This window comes from Mesoplodon mirus (genome assembly GCF_964341445.2).
Source record: "Mesoplodon mirus genome assembly, chromosome: 15".
In the NCBI taxonomy this organism is placed as follows: Eukaryota; Metazoa; Chordata; class Mammalia; order Artiodactyla; family Ziphiidae; genus Mesoplodon; species Mesoplodon mirus.
Window position 1 is genome coordinate 83,127,190 of NC_138991.1, and position 17,319 is coordinate 83,144,508.

General features: G+C 49.9%; 1 protein-coding gene across 3 annotated transcripts in view; it reads left to right on the top strand.

The window, feature by feature from the left end:
* The window catches only part of RNF216 (ring finger protein 216), a 170,456-nt gene extending 154,662 nt beyond the window's left edge, over positions 1-15,794 (top strand). For all 3 annotated transcript variants that reach the window (XM_082645719.1, XM_082645718.1, XM_082645720.1), the window contains 2 exons: positions 11,670-11,739; positions 12,488-15,794. In XM_082645719.1, coding sequence (XP_082501845.1) covers positions 11,670-11,739; positions 12,488-12,807 — 390 coding nt within the window. In that variant the 3' untranslated portion in view covers positions 12,808-15,794. The remainder of the gene's footprint in view (positions 1-11,669; positions 11,740-12,487) is intronic.
* Positions 15,795-17,319: the final 1,525 nt, after the last annotated feature.

The following is a 17,319-nucleotide window of genomic DNA, read 5'->3' on the forward strand; positions in this document are numbered from 1 at the left end:
CTTCCCAGGCCCTGGCAGTTCCACTGACTCGGTTCCTCAGTCCCATCCAGCGAGCAAACTGGGGGCCTGAGCATCTCTAGGAACTTGGTGAAGAAATAGGGTCTGTTTCTTCAGCGGGCTCCTAAGAAGCATTCCTCAGGCTGCTTTCCTCTCTAGAAGCAGAGAGCAGCGTGGGAGTTACCATGTGCGGCAGGGTGTGCGGCAGGCAGTCTGGTTTCTCCGCAGCCCCGTTTTCCTTTCTGCTCTCTCTTGTTCTTCTCCTGCCACCGTCCTTTTCTTCCCACACGTGGAATTGATTATAAACGTATCTCGTGTTCTGTTACCTTGTTTGGGTGCCATAGCATGCAACTGCCCCTCATTTTCATGTTGAATTGTCGTCTTGTACCCTGAGAAAGGTTCTGTATTTGCTCAAAATAAAGTTCGAAAGGAAGGTCAGGCAAATACAAATCCCTCCGATTTCCTCTGGTAGCCACAGCCAGAGATTTTGTTCCATTTGTCCCGTTCCCATCAAAACCGGGATCAGCCCCGTTTCCTTGATTCTCACCAGGAGACCGATTGAATTCCAACCCAGCATCTGTTGGGGCTTCTGGGAACACAAAGCCATTCAGAAGTTCAGGGAAACAAAGCATGCCCTGTCATCCAGCCTTTTCTCTGGCTTAATTAACCGGCAAGGCCAGGAAGAATCTCTCATTTGTCCATGAGAGAGTTATCCCTTCGTGGTTTGGAGAGAAGTTGAGTTTTCATCCTTAATGACTAGAGATTGCTTGGGAACTGAACTAACTGCATATTAGAAAGCTGTCAGTTATCTGTTAGTTGTCAGAAATAAGCTCAAAACATTCAACCAAGAGTCTTGTAAAAACAAGATGTCTTTTTAAGAAGGAAAAAAGAAAACCAGAAGAAAACCAGTCACAACAAACCACAGTTTTCTAGCTTAGGGGTCAGAATGCACAGCCAAATCACAACACATAAATGAACAAACATTATTTTGCAGTGGGTGAATGGTTACTCCGGGACTTTACTGGACCCATATGTGCTTACTTTTTTCTTGTCCGTGAGTAGTAACTTAAGGGGGTTAACAAGTTACATCTTAACTGTTAGAAGCCATGTTCAGAGCAATCATCTGGCAGTCCAGATTCCAGAAGTGGGGCAAAATTCATAGAGCATTTTCTCTTTAATACAAAACAAAGTCGGTATTTATCTTGGGTTTTGGCTACCAGAAACTGCACAGAATTGTTTTCTACAACTTCTTTGTTTTTTAATATAAGAATTTGAAGCATGTTCAGTTCAAATAAAACCCTAGGGCTTTAACAGCCAGTTTACAATTTGGCACCATTATCGTCTAGCCATTTGGTTAAGAGAATTATTTATTTTTCTCAAGCCTGCAGTGGATTGAACCTGACATTAATATGTGTTAATATATTTAATTCTTTGACAGTCCTCTAAGGCCAATGTATCATCCCAGTTTTACAAATGAAGAAACTTGCAGAAGATTGTGGTCAGTAAAAGGTGGCATGGGGAATTCCATGGTGGTCCAGTGGTTAGAGCTCTGCGCTTTCACTGCTGAGGGTGCAGGTTCAATCCCTGGTCTGGTAACTAAGATCCTGCATGCCAAATTAAAAAAAAAAAAAAACGTGGCATGTGTTGATCTCAGGTCTTCTGTTCTCTCAGCATCTTAAACAAAGCTGCTTTCTGCTTTCTCCCCTTAGTTGGCTCCAGCACCACCCAGCCTGGACCAGTGTCTGTCTTCCTGATGGGTCACGGGCACGGAGGGCACTGGGCACCTTTGAGACCCTTGTTTGAGTGGCCTGGGAAAGGAAGAGGAAATAAAAGTATTTCAGACAGGGTTGAGGAGGAAAAGGTGGAGATCATTTTAGGGAGTATCTTCAGAAAGGTATTCCAGCATTTAGCTCGGTAACTAATTTTCAGTTCCAGGTTTTTTTCCTTAACTTTCAAAATTTACCTTCTGTGAAGAAGATGGTAAAGTGAACGCCCATGTTGCCCCATCACTTAACTTCCACAGTTGGCCTTAGCATTTTATTTCAAGTCACTGTTTTAAACACCATTGTTCCTGTTACAACATGGAGACGGGACCACTTTCACATTCTGCAGATGAAGAAAACAAGATTCAGGTCACTTGGTAGAACCAGGGTGCAAATCCAGGTCTTCAGCCAGCTGTTAGCTCCTTCCACTCCCCAAGTCTCCACTCTCTGGAGCAAGAGGTCACAAGTACGGGAGCTTGCTGATAGCTGCCCGCAGGGTCCCTGCACCCAGTGAGTCAAGCAGGCCTCCGTAAAGGGATAGGTCCTCGCTGGACCCTTCCCCATTGAGCAAACTGCAGATGGTAGAAAGGGGCCTTGACAGTGTCCCCAGTCGGGTTTAGATGTCACTAGAGGATTGTACCAAGGAGGGCCACAGTATGGCTCAGTCCGGTAAACATGGCATGTTGGCATGTGTCATGTTCAGCAGATGCCAGCAGGCCCCAGGCTGAGTGCTTGACCCTGACAGGAGTCACAACATGGCCACACCCCATGCTGCCTTCAGGTCCCTGGGGGGAGCTCTAGACAGAAAGGTGTTTGCGTTCCAGGCCTCCGTGACCCGAGGAGATAGTTGCAGAAGCCAGCAGAGAGCCGTGCAGTCTTTGCTCCTCCCCAGCACATTGTCCAGACCTCCACCGCACCCCCTCCCCCCTCCCCGGCCATTCCAGACCCCAGCTGCACAGCATACGCCACTCCAGGCCGTGCCGCACCCTCCTCCCCCCAGTTTCCTGTTGCAGGGGGACAGCTGGCGCTGGGGGTTAGGGTCTGGTGTTGCTCGGCGATCTGCAGCCAATCTGGGAATAATTTGAAACTAAATCCTCAGCTCTTTGGAAGCCTTTTATGAAATCATTGCAAGTTTATTAACAACAGCTGTGGCCATACATGACCTGGATCCCAGCCCCAGCCCCACCCCCAAAATTACAGGAGGGAAGCAGCGGTTGACTTGCAATTCTGTCACCTTTTTACGGGGAGGAAAAGTTAAATGGAGAAGAAAAGTCACCACCCTCCCTTCATGGTCACCGGAGGCTGGCGGCAGGCAAGCAGGCTGGCAGCTCTGGTGTCCAGAAATGTTGAAGAAAACGGGCTCAAAAGGATGTTTAAAAGCCTCGCAAGAACAAGCCATGTGCTAAGTACTCAAACATTTATTTTAGGAACCTTCAGCCTGTGGCTGGCGATTGTTGTCAATATCTGATTGGTGGAAACCTTCTCTTTTTCCCTTTAACCACTCGCAGTTTCTCTTCTTTCTTTTTCTCCCATCCAGACCCTGCTCCATGGGCAGAGCTGTGGGGCTTCATTGTTGAGGGACGCGTTTTAAGGAGTTGGGGTTTGGGGTTGTTTCTCTTCATTAAAACCTCTCTGGTGAATTCTCCCTCACTTCCTGCCGGCAGCTGGCGTGCTGAGTCGGTGTTTTGGAGAAGCCGGGCCCCTGCCATCCCCCTCATGCTCTTGCCTTGCCTCACTCCCTACCCACCTCCATGTGAAGCAAGCGTGTCAGAGTCTTCTCTGTTAGGCCAGCATTTCTGTATCTTGCTGAGCTCAGAGGAATTCAGGGAAAGGAAATAAAATCCTCTCACTGTTAAGATGCAACGCCTCATTTCTTTATATAAAGCATTCCACCAGATCTGCTGGGTGGCGAGACTCCATGTCACTCTGCTGTGATCCTTTGTCCTCAGCACTGCATTTGGGGTGCACTGGCCCACTGTGGGTGCTGCACGTGTTCCCATCCCAGTTCTCATTACATTCAGTGGTGGTCTGTGGGTTCCCCTCCCAGAGTGGCTGTGCATAGTGATGGAAAGTGCCGTGGGGTTCACTTCTACTCCCACAGTTCCTCCCACAGTTACCTTATGCTCAGTCTGAGACTTGCTTATATGCATATTCTGTGGATCTGTTTAAAGGTTTTCACCAAGATGAGGAGGGGCCAGAAAGAGGGCAGAAAAAGCCTACTGGGTCCATCTTAAACCCTGAGCCAAAGGCCAAGGAGAGGAATGCTGGGGCGGGCATGTTGCCCTTGGTGGACATTCACTAGGGCCTGTCGAGGTGTCCAGTGCAGGGAGTCCGGACAGAGTTGTCTGTTCCTCCCACAGTTAACTACTGACCAAGGCAGGCAGGGTGTGAAGGGGAACTCAGGTCTCAAATGGGCTCGGTTTAGCCTCCAACTTTGTTGGGGTCAGAGCAGTCAGAGAGGCCCCTAATAGCTTGCTCCCAAGGCCTTTGGCCTCTGATTGCCTGCAGAGTCCAGAGCTGCCCAGGCTCCCCTGGGGACTGGAAGCCCAGAAGCAGCAGCCTGGCCCTGCCCTGGTTCTGATTTCACTCTTCATCATCTACTTGGTGACCTTCAACACATAACTGCCTTGTCAGAGCCTGTTGCCTCGTGGGTAGAATCCTGCCAGCCCCTTGGGGCTGGGAGAGACACTTGGAGAGCAGGCGTGTGTGAACAAGTGCAGTACACACAGGGAAGTGGGACCTGAGTGTGCAGAGTGTGGCCTTCTAGAAGGGAACCTCAGGGATTTTGAAAATGAGATGTGGATACAAAAACAACCAATGGGAATTAGGCCAAAATCTTCCTAGGAGTTATCTCTGGTGAGGAATACCTTTCTTTTTTCTTTGTTTTTTATTTAAATTTTTTATTTTTGGCTGCTTTGGGTCTTCGTTGCTGCCCATGAGCTTTCTCTAGTTGCGGCGAACAGGGGCTACTCTTCGTTGCAATGCGCGGGCTTCTCATTGCGGTGGCTTCTCTTGTTGCGGAGCACGGTTCTAGGCGTGTGGGCTTCAGTAGTTGTGGCTCGCGGGCTGTAGAGCACAGGCTCAGTAGTTGTGGTGCACGGGCTTAGTTGCTTCGCGGCATGTGAGATCTTCCCAGACCGGGGCTCAAACCCGTGTCCCCTGCATTGGCAGGCAGATTCTTAACCACTATGCCACCAGGGAAGTCCCAGGAATTATCTTTTTTTTTTTTTTTTTAAGATGTTGGGGGTAGGAGTTTATTAATTTATTTATTTATTTTTGCTGTGTTGGGTCTTTGTTTCTGTGCAAGGGCTTTCTCTAGTTGTGGCAAGCAGGGGCCACTCTTCATCGCGGTGCACAGGCCTCTCATTATCATGGCCTCTCTTGTTGCGGAGCACAGGCTCCAGACACGCAGGCTCAGTAGTTGTGGCTCACGGGCCTAGTTGCTCCGCGGCATGTGGGATCCTCCCAGACCAGGGCTCGAACCCGTGTCCCCTGCATTAGCAGGCAGATTCTCAACCAATGCTCCACCAGGGAAGCCCGGAATTACCTTTTTATTTGTGTTTTGTTTAACTTTTTCCCAAGATTGCTTTAATGTGTGTGAGAATCAAAACCCTGGGTTTGGGCTTCCCTGGTGGCGCAGTGGTTGAGAGTCCGCCTGCCGATGCAGGGGACACGGGTTCGTGCCCCGGTCCGGGAGGATCCCACATGCTGCGGAGCGGCTGGGCCCGTGAGCCATGGCCGCTGAGCCTGCGCATCCGGAGCCTGTGCTCTGCAACGGGAGAGGCCACAACAGTGAGAGGCCCGCGTACCGCAAAAAAAAAAAAAAGAACCCTGGCTTTTTGTGGAAGAAGGAGAAAATTCCATGGGACTCCAAGGTATACAAGTAACTTGGTAGCCTCATGAGAAAACATGTCAACAAGGCAAGGACATCTGGAGATGGCCTGGAACAGCGCCCAGGTCAGGAGCAATAGGCGACTCAGTTACCATGAGCCAGTTAAGTCCTGTGGCCTCAGTGATAGAGCCTGGCCTGCACCTTAGGCTTCTGGTTTCTCCCCAAGCTCCCGGCTCCCACTCTGGGTGAGAAGGCTCTGCTGGCTTTGTCTCAAAGGCCAAGTGCTGGGGAGGCCAGTCAGAGACCTGATGTTCCAAGTGATGGCACATGTACTTCTGGGTGAGCTGACCCCAGGAAAATGGGAATTTTTCAGGGAAGTGTCCCCTTCTCTGCTGTACTGGCTGTTCATCTCCTTGAGTAGAGATGTTTTATTTTGCCCTATTCCCTTCTTTTATTCAGTGGAGAAAGGAGATTTCAGAGTTCTGCCCATCCCAAAGAGAAGGAACTCTTATATTTCAAAGAGAGCAAGACACACTCTTTCTAGAACAAAGCAGGGCTTAGAAATAGTCACCTCTGACAGTTCTCAGGGCAGGCAGAGTACTCTGGGCCCCTCCAGTCATACTGTTCCAGAATCTTCTATTCAGAAACTAGTGGTTTAAGTACTTGAGAGCTCAGACTTTGAGAAGGCCTGGATTCAAACCTTACTATGCGTGGGACTTCCCTGGCGGTCCAGTGGTTAAGACTCCGTGCTTCCAATGCAGGGGGCGTGGGTTCGATCCCTGATCAGAAAAAATATTTTTTAAAAACCTCAGTTTTCCTCATTTGTAATATGGGGATTAATTAATAGTACCTAACTCCTGGAGTTGTTATGAAATCTATGTGAGGTGCTTAGAACAGGAGCTGGCACACAATAAGCCATTATTACTATCACTGTGCTTGGCACTTTATAAAAAGTGAGATCATTTGCTTCTCACAGTAAACCTGCTATGGAAATGATTAGGCTCCAGGTTAAGTCATGTTGGGTAGAGGGGTCCCCAAGCCAAGGTCTGTGGAACCCCAAAGCTGGAGTCCCATCACACCAGCTGCCTGCCTGTTAGGAAGCCAGTGCTGCTTTAAGATAAAATTCACTACGGTGGGGGCCGCTCCAGCATGCCTGGATTTCCTGTAAGTGACTCAGGCCCTGCAGGGGGGCTGGAGGACAGTTAATTCTGTGATCCAGCCCACACACCCCTGGCCCTCTCATCATCTTTTTTCCTCCTGTTGTTCCCTGTTTCTAGCAGGTTAGGTGTGTCCTAGATTTGCAGAATGGCACAACTTTTTCACAAGTGTCCTTATTCACCGTGAATGATGACACTTGGGATGTCTAGATTGTTTCCCAAGGGAGCTCACCTCTAGAAGAGCCTTAATATCCCCATGTATCACTTACCCAACCCAAGAAGTGTTCTGATGAGGGACCAGTCCTCATGTGTTATCTCAAAATCAACCCTAAACCTACTACCTTCACTCTTTTTTTTTTAACATTATTAACTTTTTAAATTGTGGTAAAGTAAAATTTGCCATTTTTAAAGTGTACAATTCAGTCTGCCTTTACTTTTTTTTAATTTTTAAAAAATTTTATTTTTATTTTTTATTTATTTATCTTTGGCTGCATTGGGTCTTCATTGCTGCGCGCAGACTTTCTCTAGTTGCAGTGAGCGAGGGCTACTCTTCGTTATGGTGTGCAGGCTTCTTATTGCGGTGGCTTCTCTTGTTGCAGAGCACGGGCTCTAGGTGCTCAGGCTTCAGTAGTTGTAGCACGCGGGCTCAGTAGCTGTGGCACGCAGGCTCAGTAGTTGTGGCACACGGGCTTAGTTGCTCCGCGGCATGTGGGATCTTCTGGACCAGGGCTCGAACCCGTGTCCCCTGCATTGGCAGGCAGATTCTTAACCACTGCGCCACCAGGGAAGCCCATGCCTTCACTCTTGACTTGAGGAATTTTAAATACTGAAGGGAAACTGCTTATGGAAGGAAATTCTACCCCAGATGAAGAAAAAGTCTTCCCCCTTAGAGTCTAACATATTTGTCTGAAAATGTAATTTTTATCTTTAAAAAAAAATATTGAAAAGCGTTTTAGTTCTTAGTTTCGAAATATAGTGTCCTGTGACTCCAACCAGTTGGAGAAAGTTGAAATCTGAAACGCTTGACCCATATTCTAGGTGTAACTAACAATTCGCTCATTCTTATGGTAACAATCACTGCTCAAAATAGTTGAGTGCTGACATTTTCTTGTGAAATACAGACTGCATTTAGACTGTAAGAGCACTGCCTGACCAGGGAAAGCCAGAGCTTAAGGACAGAGAGTCCTGAGTCCACTTAACAAATCAGGAGAGTGATCAGAGCCAAGGAAGATGGGGAGGAGGGGAAGAGGCTCCAGGTGGCTCTCTTCAGAAGGTGAAGAACTCAAGGCTCTAAGGCTTCTCCTGCCCCCCACCCCCGGAAGAGCTCTCAGTGGCAGCCTGGGAGTTTCTGCCAGCTGGTGGACCTGGCCGCTCTGCCCTCCAGGGCGCCGGCAGATCCGTGTCAGGACGCTCAGCTCACGCTTGCCGGTGCAAGCGCCTCAGACCCACCGAAGGGAATTCTTGTTTTGTTTTCATGTGGTTGGCTTGTTTTTTGGTTTGTTTGTTTGTTGTTTTAGTTTCTGCTTTATAACAAAGTGAATCAGTCATACATATACATCTGTTCCCCCAACCCTTCCCTCTTGCGTCTCCCTCCCTCCCACCCTCCCTATCCCACCCCTTCAGGCCTAAGGGAATTCTTACATTGCATTTATTCAAGGGCGAACTTTTACCAAGAGCGTTCGGATTTATCACAGGAAACTTAGTATTGATAAAAATCGGTCAGATGCCCTGTTCATCCATACCCTTAACAATGCTATAAGAGACCTGGAATCTTTTACTCAGAAAGTATCCCTCATTCTTCATTTATCCTGGCAGAAATGTCACAAGACAGTCTGAGGGGAAAGAGGGGGTGGGGGTCAGGGGTTAGTCTTTAATGCTGTGAAATTACTCTTTAAGCCCATGTAGAATTCCAGAGTGGAATGCCAGCTGGAATTGTGATCACAGCACAAAAATAGAAGCTCCATGAGGGAAGGGACCAGGTCTGCCTTATTCTTAGCTGTACATCCAGTTCAGTGCCTGATGCATACTGGACACGCGATACATACTCTTGAATGAAAGCATACATATACCCTCCACATTTTCAAATCAAACGACAGGGACAGGGAACCTTCAAAGTAGTTTTCTGTGGATTTTCTCCAGGAAAGGTATTTGAGTGACACTGCCTAGTCCACCACCAACTAACCATAACTTTGAACCACTTACCTGCTCTGGGACCTTACTTTCTGTGGTAGAAGGAAGTTAGAATGCCTGGTTTCTAAGGTGCCTTCCTGTGCCATCAGAGGCCTTAGGTGTCCCTCTGGGTACTGATGGGCATGACCACATTTAGGTGATGTGATAGAAGAGGGATGAGATAGTTGGGGTGGGGTGAGGGTGATAGTGATGTAGTACTGTTATAATTAATGACCAGAGGCAGGAAACCTCACTCATACCATAAAGAAGCCACTGAGGGCTTCCCTGGTGGCGCAGTGGTTGAGAGTCCGCCTGCCGATGCGGGGGACACGGGTTCGTGCCCCGGTCCGGGAAGATCCCACATGCTGCGGAGCGGCTGGGCCGTGAGCCATGGCCGCTGAGCCTGTGCGTCCGGAGCCTGTGCTCCGCAATGGGAGAGACCACAGCAGTGAGAGGCCCATGTACCGCAAAAAAATAAAATAAAATAAAATAAAATAAAATAAAATAAAATAAAAAAGAAGCCACTGAGAGAAATGTTAGGGCATCTCCCAATCTTTACCACTTTTTCTTGAAACTTTTCACCTTTCTGAAATCTTTATTCCTGCCATTTTTTACAACTTTCCTGTCCTTAATAAGGAGTACTTGCTTTTTGCTGGGTCCTTTACACAATTGAGCTCATACGGTCCTTGCAACAGCCCATTTTACAGGTGAGATGCCCAGACTCAGATGTTCAGGAATTTGCCCAGGTCACTCAGTGAGCAGTGCAGAGCAACAGCTCTCCTACTTTCCATTTTTCTAGATTACTCTTTTTTTTTTTTTAATCTTTTTTCCTAGGCTTGCCACTGGCACCAAAATGAAGATGTTTGCCAGCTCCTAATCTAGATAGTGGTAGAATTTATCTTGACATTCACATGGAGAGCTTCAAACTGCCTCCACCAAAGCCTGCTGCATTACTGGAGCCCTTAGTGTCGATTGGCTTAGTGATTACTATGTAGAGTAGTAAGTTTCCTCATTTGGAGTGTTCACCAAGAGGCTGGATGACCGTGTCTTAGGGTTTGTATAGAGTAGGTGTCCAGCACACACTGAGTGAGCAACACTCATGACTCCAGAATCAGGGAGGGGCCATAACTGTCTGTGAAACCACAGTTACCATCTTGGTTATGACATTAGTAACTGCCCATTGCATGCAGACTGCCCATTGCCCAGCTCCACACTGAGGCTGCTGTGCTCTCCCCTGGTCCCAGGCTCTCCAGGTGTTCTTTCCAGCTCACGCGCTCCCTTCTGTGGCCCTCCATTCACCTCCCAGAAGTTCCACGGGTGACGTCAGCCAGTCAAGAGCATCCAATCAGCGTGAAAAATCCAGAGTTAGCATTGACAGTATTCCAACCCAGACCACACTGGCCATGTGGAGAGGCCTTGCCTGATGCGTCATCTGGGGCAACCCATGTTTCTAGCAGGCTTCTGGAAGTCCTGAAACTTGGCTCATGCTTCCCCGCCCCACACTGGGCACCACTGCCCTTCTCCTTACTTCTTCCCAGCTTGACTGCCCTTAACTCCTGGAGAAGCTACTGCAAGACCCCAGGAAACAGAACATGCCTGCCTGTCTCTCGGTTTGATCAGTGCACTTGCCACGCTCAGGTTGTGGCTGCAGTGTCTACTCTGCTCTTTGTCGAGCCCCAGCTCGTGGCGGGTAGACTTAAGTCCCATGCCCTCCGTGGCCATGCTGGTTCAGCAGCAGCCCTGCGGCTGGCAGCAAAGACATGTACCGTATTGGTGGTGTTTTCAATCCAGCAAGTGTGCTTTCAGTCCCCAGCCATTTTGCAGGGCCGCTGAGGAGTGGGTTGAACCCCCAACACATTACACAGAACAGGCATGGTTCAGGTTGTCTGTCCCGGGCCAGCAGCCCAGTTCACGGTGCCTGGGGCAGGTGGAGATGGGGGAACTGTATGTGGCACAGACCCCAGGGTTTCCCTGGTGAAGCCAACACATCTGCCTGTACCCAGAGCACCTCTTTGGCTCCTGTCCCCAGACAGGGATAATCCAAGTCTGAATTGCCCATTCGCGAAGCAGGCCTACCAAGCCTGAGTTTGGGAAGGGGAGATGATGAGGTCTACAGTGGAGTTGTTCTTAAACTGCTGTGCCCTTCCTTGTGGCCCTGGCCACTGTTCTGGCAGGATGCTGCTCCTTCTACAGCCCACCACTGTCTAGGAGCTAAAGGCCAGCTTCAGGGCTCAGCAGGCCCGCATAGTCTTTTGTCCAGCTCAGTTCGGGGAGCCAGCAAGACTTCCGGGCTCTACAGAGAGCACTTCTGTGCTCAGAGTTTGTAGACTCAAGATCTGAAACTCCTCAGGCCCTGCCCACTCCAAACTCACACCCATCCCAGACCCTTGGGTTATCAGTCTGCCCTCTCCGAGCTGTGGGGAGTTCTTACCTTACAGCTGAGTGAACAGAGCACGCTCTCTTAGCCCAGCCCCCAGACAGCCACCTGCAGTGCACAGACCCGCTCCTTGGTCCCAGCCTTTCAGATGGGCTTCCTCATGGGAACACCATCTAATGATGAAGGAAGAAGATTCTTGGGGAACTGGGAATGGGTGGTATGCAAGCCCACGACCTCGCTGGTCAGCAGCAGGTTTCCGGCTTAGCCCCATGGCTGATGGGCAGCAAGCTGGCCTCCCGCGTGTCCCGGGAGGGCCTCAGCGCTGCATGGAGCTGGCTGAGAGCAAGCTTGTAATCTTCTTTCCTTTCTCCTAGGAAGATGATGAGAAGCTAATTGAGGAGATCCAGAAGGAGGCCGAAGAGGAACAGAAAAGAAAGAACGGAGGCAAGTGCTCCCCAAGACAGGCCCTGTGCTCACTCACTCCATGTGCACAGGGGAGGAGGGGACCCCGCTGCCGGCTTGCATCAGGATCCTGGCACTCCACCCAGCCAGGGACCACCGGGAAGTACTGTCCCTCAGGTGGCCACTCATATACCCCACCCACATATCCACCTCCCTCTGGGAAAGGCCCTGAAAGCATAGACACAGTTTCAGCAGCTCCTTGATGGCCAGGAGGTCCCAAGGGGTGAGTTTGAGCTTAGGAAGCAAATGGAAGCCAAAGCAGACTTAAAAAGACAGTAGGCCCCTCTGAGGTTACAGAGGAATGAAATGGAGTTTCTGGAAGTGGCCATCCACGCCCTGGCTCTAAAGGAAATCCTCTCACAGAAGCTTCACCTGTTCTGAGCTGGATCAGTCTGCCTCTTTCCACGGTGATCCTTGTGGAGTGTGACACTCGGTGGGAAGTATGGTTTTGTCCTTGGTGATGGCTGGTTAGGGGGCTATGCACCCATGCGTGCACGCTACGTTTTGGGCTTTAATCGGCCTTATTCTGGCCTGGCCACCCCTCCTGTGTCCACAGGGAAGAATGATGCTGAAAGTTGGAGGTTCCTGGTCTGCCCTCATGCTCCAGGCTGTCAGCCTACAGCTCAGGGCCCCTGGGACCAGGGTCAGGATATACAGCTCTGGTCCCAAGCCAGATCCAAGCACAGTGGGATTTAACTGTTTTCTCTACTAAATCCCATCTTCTTTTCAGAGAATACCTTCAAACGCATTGGGCCCCCCTTGGAGAAGCCTCCAGAGAAAGTCCAGAGGATCGAAGCCCTGCCGAGGCCCGTCCCACAGAACCTGCACCAGCCACAGATCCCCCACTACGCCTTTGTGCACCCAGCCTTCCCCCTGCCTCCCGTCCGGCCCATGTTCAACAACTTCCCCCTCAACATGGGCCCCATCCCAGCGCCCTATGTGCCCCCTCTGCCCAATGTACGAGTCAATTACGACTTTGCCCCCGTCCACGTGCCGCTGGAGCACAACCTGCCTATGCACTTTGGCCCCCAGCCACGGCATCGCTTCTGACACCCAGGCCCCACCCCTCCCGGGAGCCCCGCCAAGCATCCCGTGCAGGCTGGAGGCTGGATAGATGCTTCTTTGCCCCCAAGGCTGATGGCTGTGCCCATGCCTGCTAAGTAGGGATGACGGACTTGCCTGTTGAATGGATAGGCTGGATTTCTTCCTGGGAAGGACCATTGCTCCTTGAAGAGTGGTCAGCAGGCCAGTACCCTCTGGGTGCCCGTAACAGGATTGGGCCAGAGATCAGGGAGCAGCAAAACCCTCTTCCTGAAGAGTTCTGCCATCCTAGCAGCCAACGTGGTGGCCCTGGGCCACAAGGTAGCCCGTCTCTGTCACTCACGTCCCTGCAGAGATAGATGAAGGGAAATGGTTGCCTCTATCCCCTCCCCCGGCAGACAACAGAAGTCTCTCAGTTAAAAACCACGTAAGCCTTCCTTACCGTAGCAGTGTGATCCATAATAAAGTGAAGTAACAAGTGCAGTTTCGAGAGAGCTGAGAGCTCGGGACCGTGTCGTGGAGGCCTCGTTCTCCTACCCCCTCGCTCTGAAGCCCACCTAGAGTGAGGTGCACCCCACTGCCCTGAGCCGGTTGGTCTAAGTGCAGAGCGATGTCCACAGACCTGGGAGCGCCGCTCAGGTTGGGGAGGCTGTGGACCGTGTCCAAGTGCAGTACCCCAGGCCGCCACCACAGTGATTGTTCCAGGGTCTCGCCTTCCCTCTTGATCTTCTCGGATGAGACCACAGAGCCATTTCATGCAATGGGATGTTTGTAGTTTATCTAAAGAAACATTTGCTGTTTACTCACTTTGAACTTTTCCAGTTTTCTGTGGCCTACTAGAGTTTCTCTCCCTCAGTCTCTGGAAAGTCAAAGAAATCTGTTGCCCCGTGCCTGGCAGTTCATGCGGGTGGGATGGTCCTGAAATTTTTGCGAACCACAAGATCCTTTTGAAGTAGCTGTGACAGAGGCCTGGTGGCTCTCCCAGGGATCCGTGTTTGCCACCACCCAGGTAATGAACAGATTCTCCTCTAAGATATGGTGGCGCTGGCTTTCCCCAGCAGGTACGTGACCCAGGTTGCGCTCGGCAGCTACCCTTTCCTGAGGTCAGGTGAGTCCGGCTATGGGTTTGCTTGGGAGTCCGCGCCATGTTCCCAGTTGCCTTTTGCTGTCCAGCCCCAGCCAGGTGTTTGAGCCTCACCCCAGCCACCCGCTCTGCAGTACTTCATGCCCCAGCCCATGTGCAGAGCAGAGGCCTCAGTGGGGAATGAACCTGCCTGGCTCCCTGTGTTGGCCTCCGTTCCTCTTGCTGAAGCTCTGATGGCTATGGGGTTCCCCGAAGTTCACACACACAGACCTCAGAGAGGAGGGGACACACCTGGGACCAGGCATCACCGTGTGGTCACCCGTTGCCATCAGCTTCTCAGATGTTTTTCAGAGATTAAAATGGAGAGGTGATGTGCCAGGTTGCCTGTTATTGCTGTCTTCCCTCTGGGTTTGCGGATAGGTGGCCCCCTGGGCTTGGGGTGGGGGGCGCATGAAGAGAGGCTACACTGAGTCTCTGCTGCCAGGAGCCTTTCCCTACTGGGCTTCCTGCCCCTGCCCTCGGGGCACAGCAACAGGATTTCTTCAAGTACCTTTAAAGCATGTTCCCTGTGCTTCCCCAAGGGAGGGTCTCTGAGGGCTGTGAACTGCCAACAGATGTCCCACCGGATGGGGAGGGTGACCCCAGGTGCTGTCAACCTGCCCCACTGGTGACAGTGCTCACCCCAACCCACCACAACCTTCTGGGTCTCTGACCCGATTCATCAACTAACGAAGGAACCAGCTTCCACCTTTGCCCAGCAGCCCAGGGTATGTGGCTCCACGGAGGTCCTGGGGCAGCGGCAAGGACAGACCTTGGGCTGGTGTCGCATGCCCTTGACACTGTGGTCCAGCAACTGCCCTAGGACCTGGCATGCGAAAGTCCAAAGGTTACCGCACAGGAGGGAGACCAGAATAATTCCCCCAAGGCCAAACTGAAGACTTGTCTTTTGGGATGAGTTCTGGCTGTTTTTAGCCACACAAGGCAGCTAGGGAACCACTCCTGCCTTTCTGAGCCGAGGGCGCCTGATTTCTAACGTTCCTCCTTGAGCCAGGCTGTGGAGTGGCTCGCAGGTCTGCAGATGTAGCACAGTCACTTTTGCCGCAAGTTCTGACCCAAGCATGAGCCCCCTCATGTCTGCAAAATGACCTTGTAGGTGCCTCGTGTCTTGGAGAGTCAGTCTGTACTAGTGATGGGGTTGGGGAGAGAGGGCGCTGTAACCATCAGACAAACCAGTCAGTGGCTGCAAGATGCAAACGACAGGACACCCCCAGAGATCAACCCCTGTCTGGGGAACAGAGCAGTCCCGGAGGCAGCCTGGCACCTTCCCCTCTGGGCTGCCTTCCTTGCTCCCTGGAGCGAGAGACTGCCCAGCAACAGTCCCATTCTTGCCTTAAAACTGGAGAGAGGAATCTAGTATTTGCACTTAGCAAAAGATTTTAAAACTTAAAAAAATGTGCATGACCTGTCACTTTGTATAAAAATAGCAAAAACAATTAGTTTATTAAATTCTTTTCTTTACCTTCTGGTAGTAAAAATACATAAAATTGTTTAAACTACTGTGTTATGTAAAAAGCCTGTACCATATGTAACTTGGTTTTTTGTAAATAAATGTTTGTGCAGACTGCTCTCTGGTTTAGTTTCTCCACACGGCCTGATCAGGCAGGCCCCACGACCCCACAGAGTTACAGGGGCTGCTCAGACCGAAAGCCAGCGTATTCCAGGGGAGTGATAACACCTCACGTGGCACTGCTCACCCAGAGCGGAGGCCGGGATGCTGCTGGAGAGCTGCAGGACCTGACCCCAGAGGAGCCCCGAGGGGCTGGGCCTGCTCAGGAGGAAGGTCAGGTGATCCATTGTGCTAACCCTGCCTGGGTGGCTGCTCAGGTCGGGTTGGGCACAAAGGGGTTTTTTAATTTGTTTTTCAGTACAGAATCCCCTTCAAGAAAGTATGGTCAGCCCCTCTTCAGGCCCCTGCAGCAAGCCACTGACTCAGCCCTGGAGGTGGATACAAAAGAGAGAAACCTCACTCAAGACAGGAGGCCAGTCCTGAGAACAGGGAGCCCCTAGGCAGAGAAGCTGCAGGTACACCCCCTTCCACATACTTCCTGCCACCTGCCAGGCCTGGAGGGTACCCTGGGCACGGGTGGGTCACAGCACGCTCGGGCTCAGATGTTGAGAAGACACGCTATCCTCTTCTCCACTTGCAACTTTTTACTGAGTGACATCTTTTTTTTTTTTTAATTGCACGTCTGAAAAAGGTGTACTGAAGTAAACCCAAGACAAAAGTTACCTGCATTGCCAGCTTGTAAATCTGTGTATTTTTAAATTTACCCATGCCATCTAGTTCTTGTTCCTGTACGTGTTCCATATTTACGTATTTGCAGCAATATCATAGACTGTTCTGCAGTTTCCATCAGTAGATAAGTAATGTTTTCTCCCCACAATCTGCTACCATCTTTTTTTCCCATCCTCCATTCAAGTAACCAGAGTCACATTCCTCCCTCTTTACCCCACTCGCCCTCCAGCACATTTCAACATGCACCTGCTTATCAGGGCTCTGGGCCTTTGTTGTTACAAAAGTGGTTTCATACTTTTGGCTGAAACTCACTTTTCTCTCTTTGCAATTATGGAGTACCCTCCAGGTCTGTGGGTCAATATAGCTCTAATTTGTGCCTTTTATGCCTTCCATGATATTTCTTTGTATATATTTGCCACAAGTGATCCAACCATTGCCCCATTAAAGAAAATTTGGATGCTTGCGATGTCTTGCCACCACACACAACACCTCAGTGAACATTCCCTTTGATGTTGCAATAGATAAATTTCCAGCAGTGGAGTTGTGAATCAAAGGATGGGGTGTGTGTGGTTTTTTTTTTTTTTTTTGAAGTATAGTTGATGTACAATATTGTGTTAGTTTCAGGTGTACAGCAAAGTGATCTGGTTATACATATATATAGATAGATTTTTTTTAATTTTTTTCTATTATACTTTTTTTACAAGCTATTGAACGTAGTTCCCTGTGCTATACAGTAAATCCTTCTTGTTTATTTTATATATGGTAGCACGCATCTGTTAATCCCATACTCAAAGTTTATCCCCCACCGCCTTCCCCTTTGGTAACCATAAGTTTGTTTTCTGTGTCCGTGAGTCTGCTTCTGTTTCGTAAATAAGTTCATTTGTACAATTTTTAGATTCCACATATAAGTGATATCATATGATTGTCTTTCTGTCTTACTTCACTTAGTATGATAATCTCTAGGTCCATCCATATTGCTGCAAGTGGCATTATCATTCTTGTTTATGGCTGAGTAGTATTCCATCGCATATATGTGCCACATCTTCCTTATCCATTCATCTGTTGATGGACACTCAGGTTGCTTCCATGTCTTGGCTATCGGAAATGATGCTGCTAAGAATGTTGGGGTGCATGTATCTTT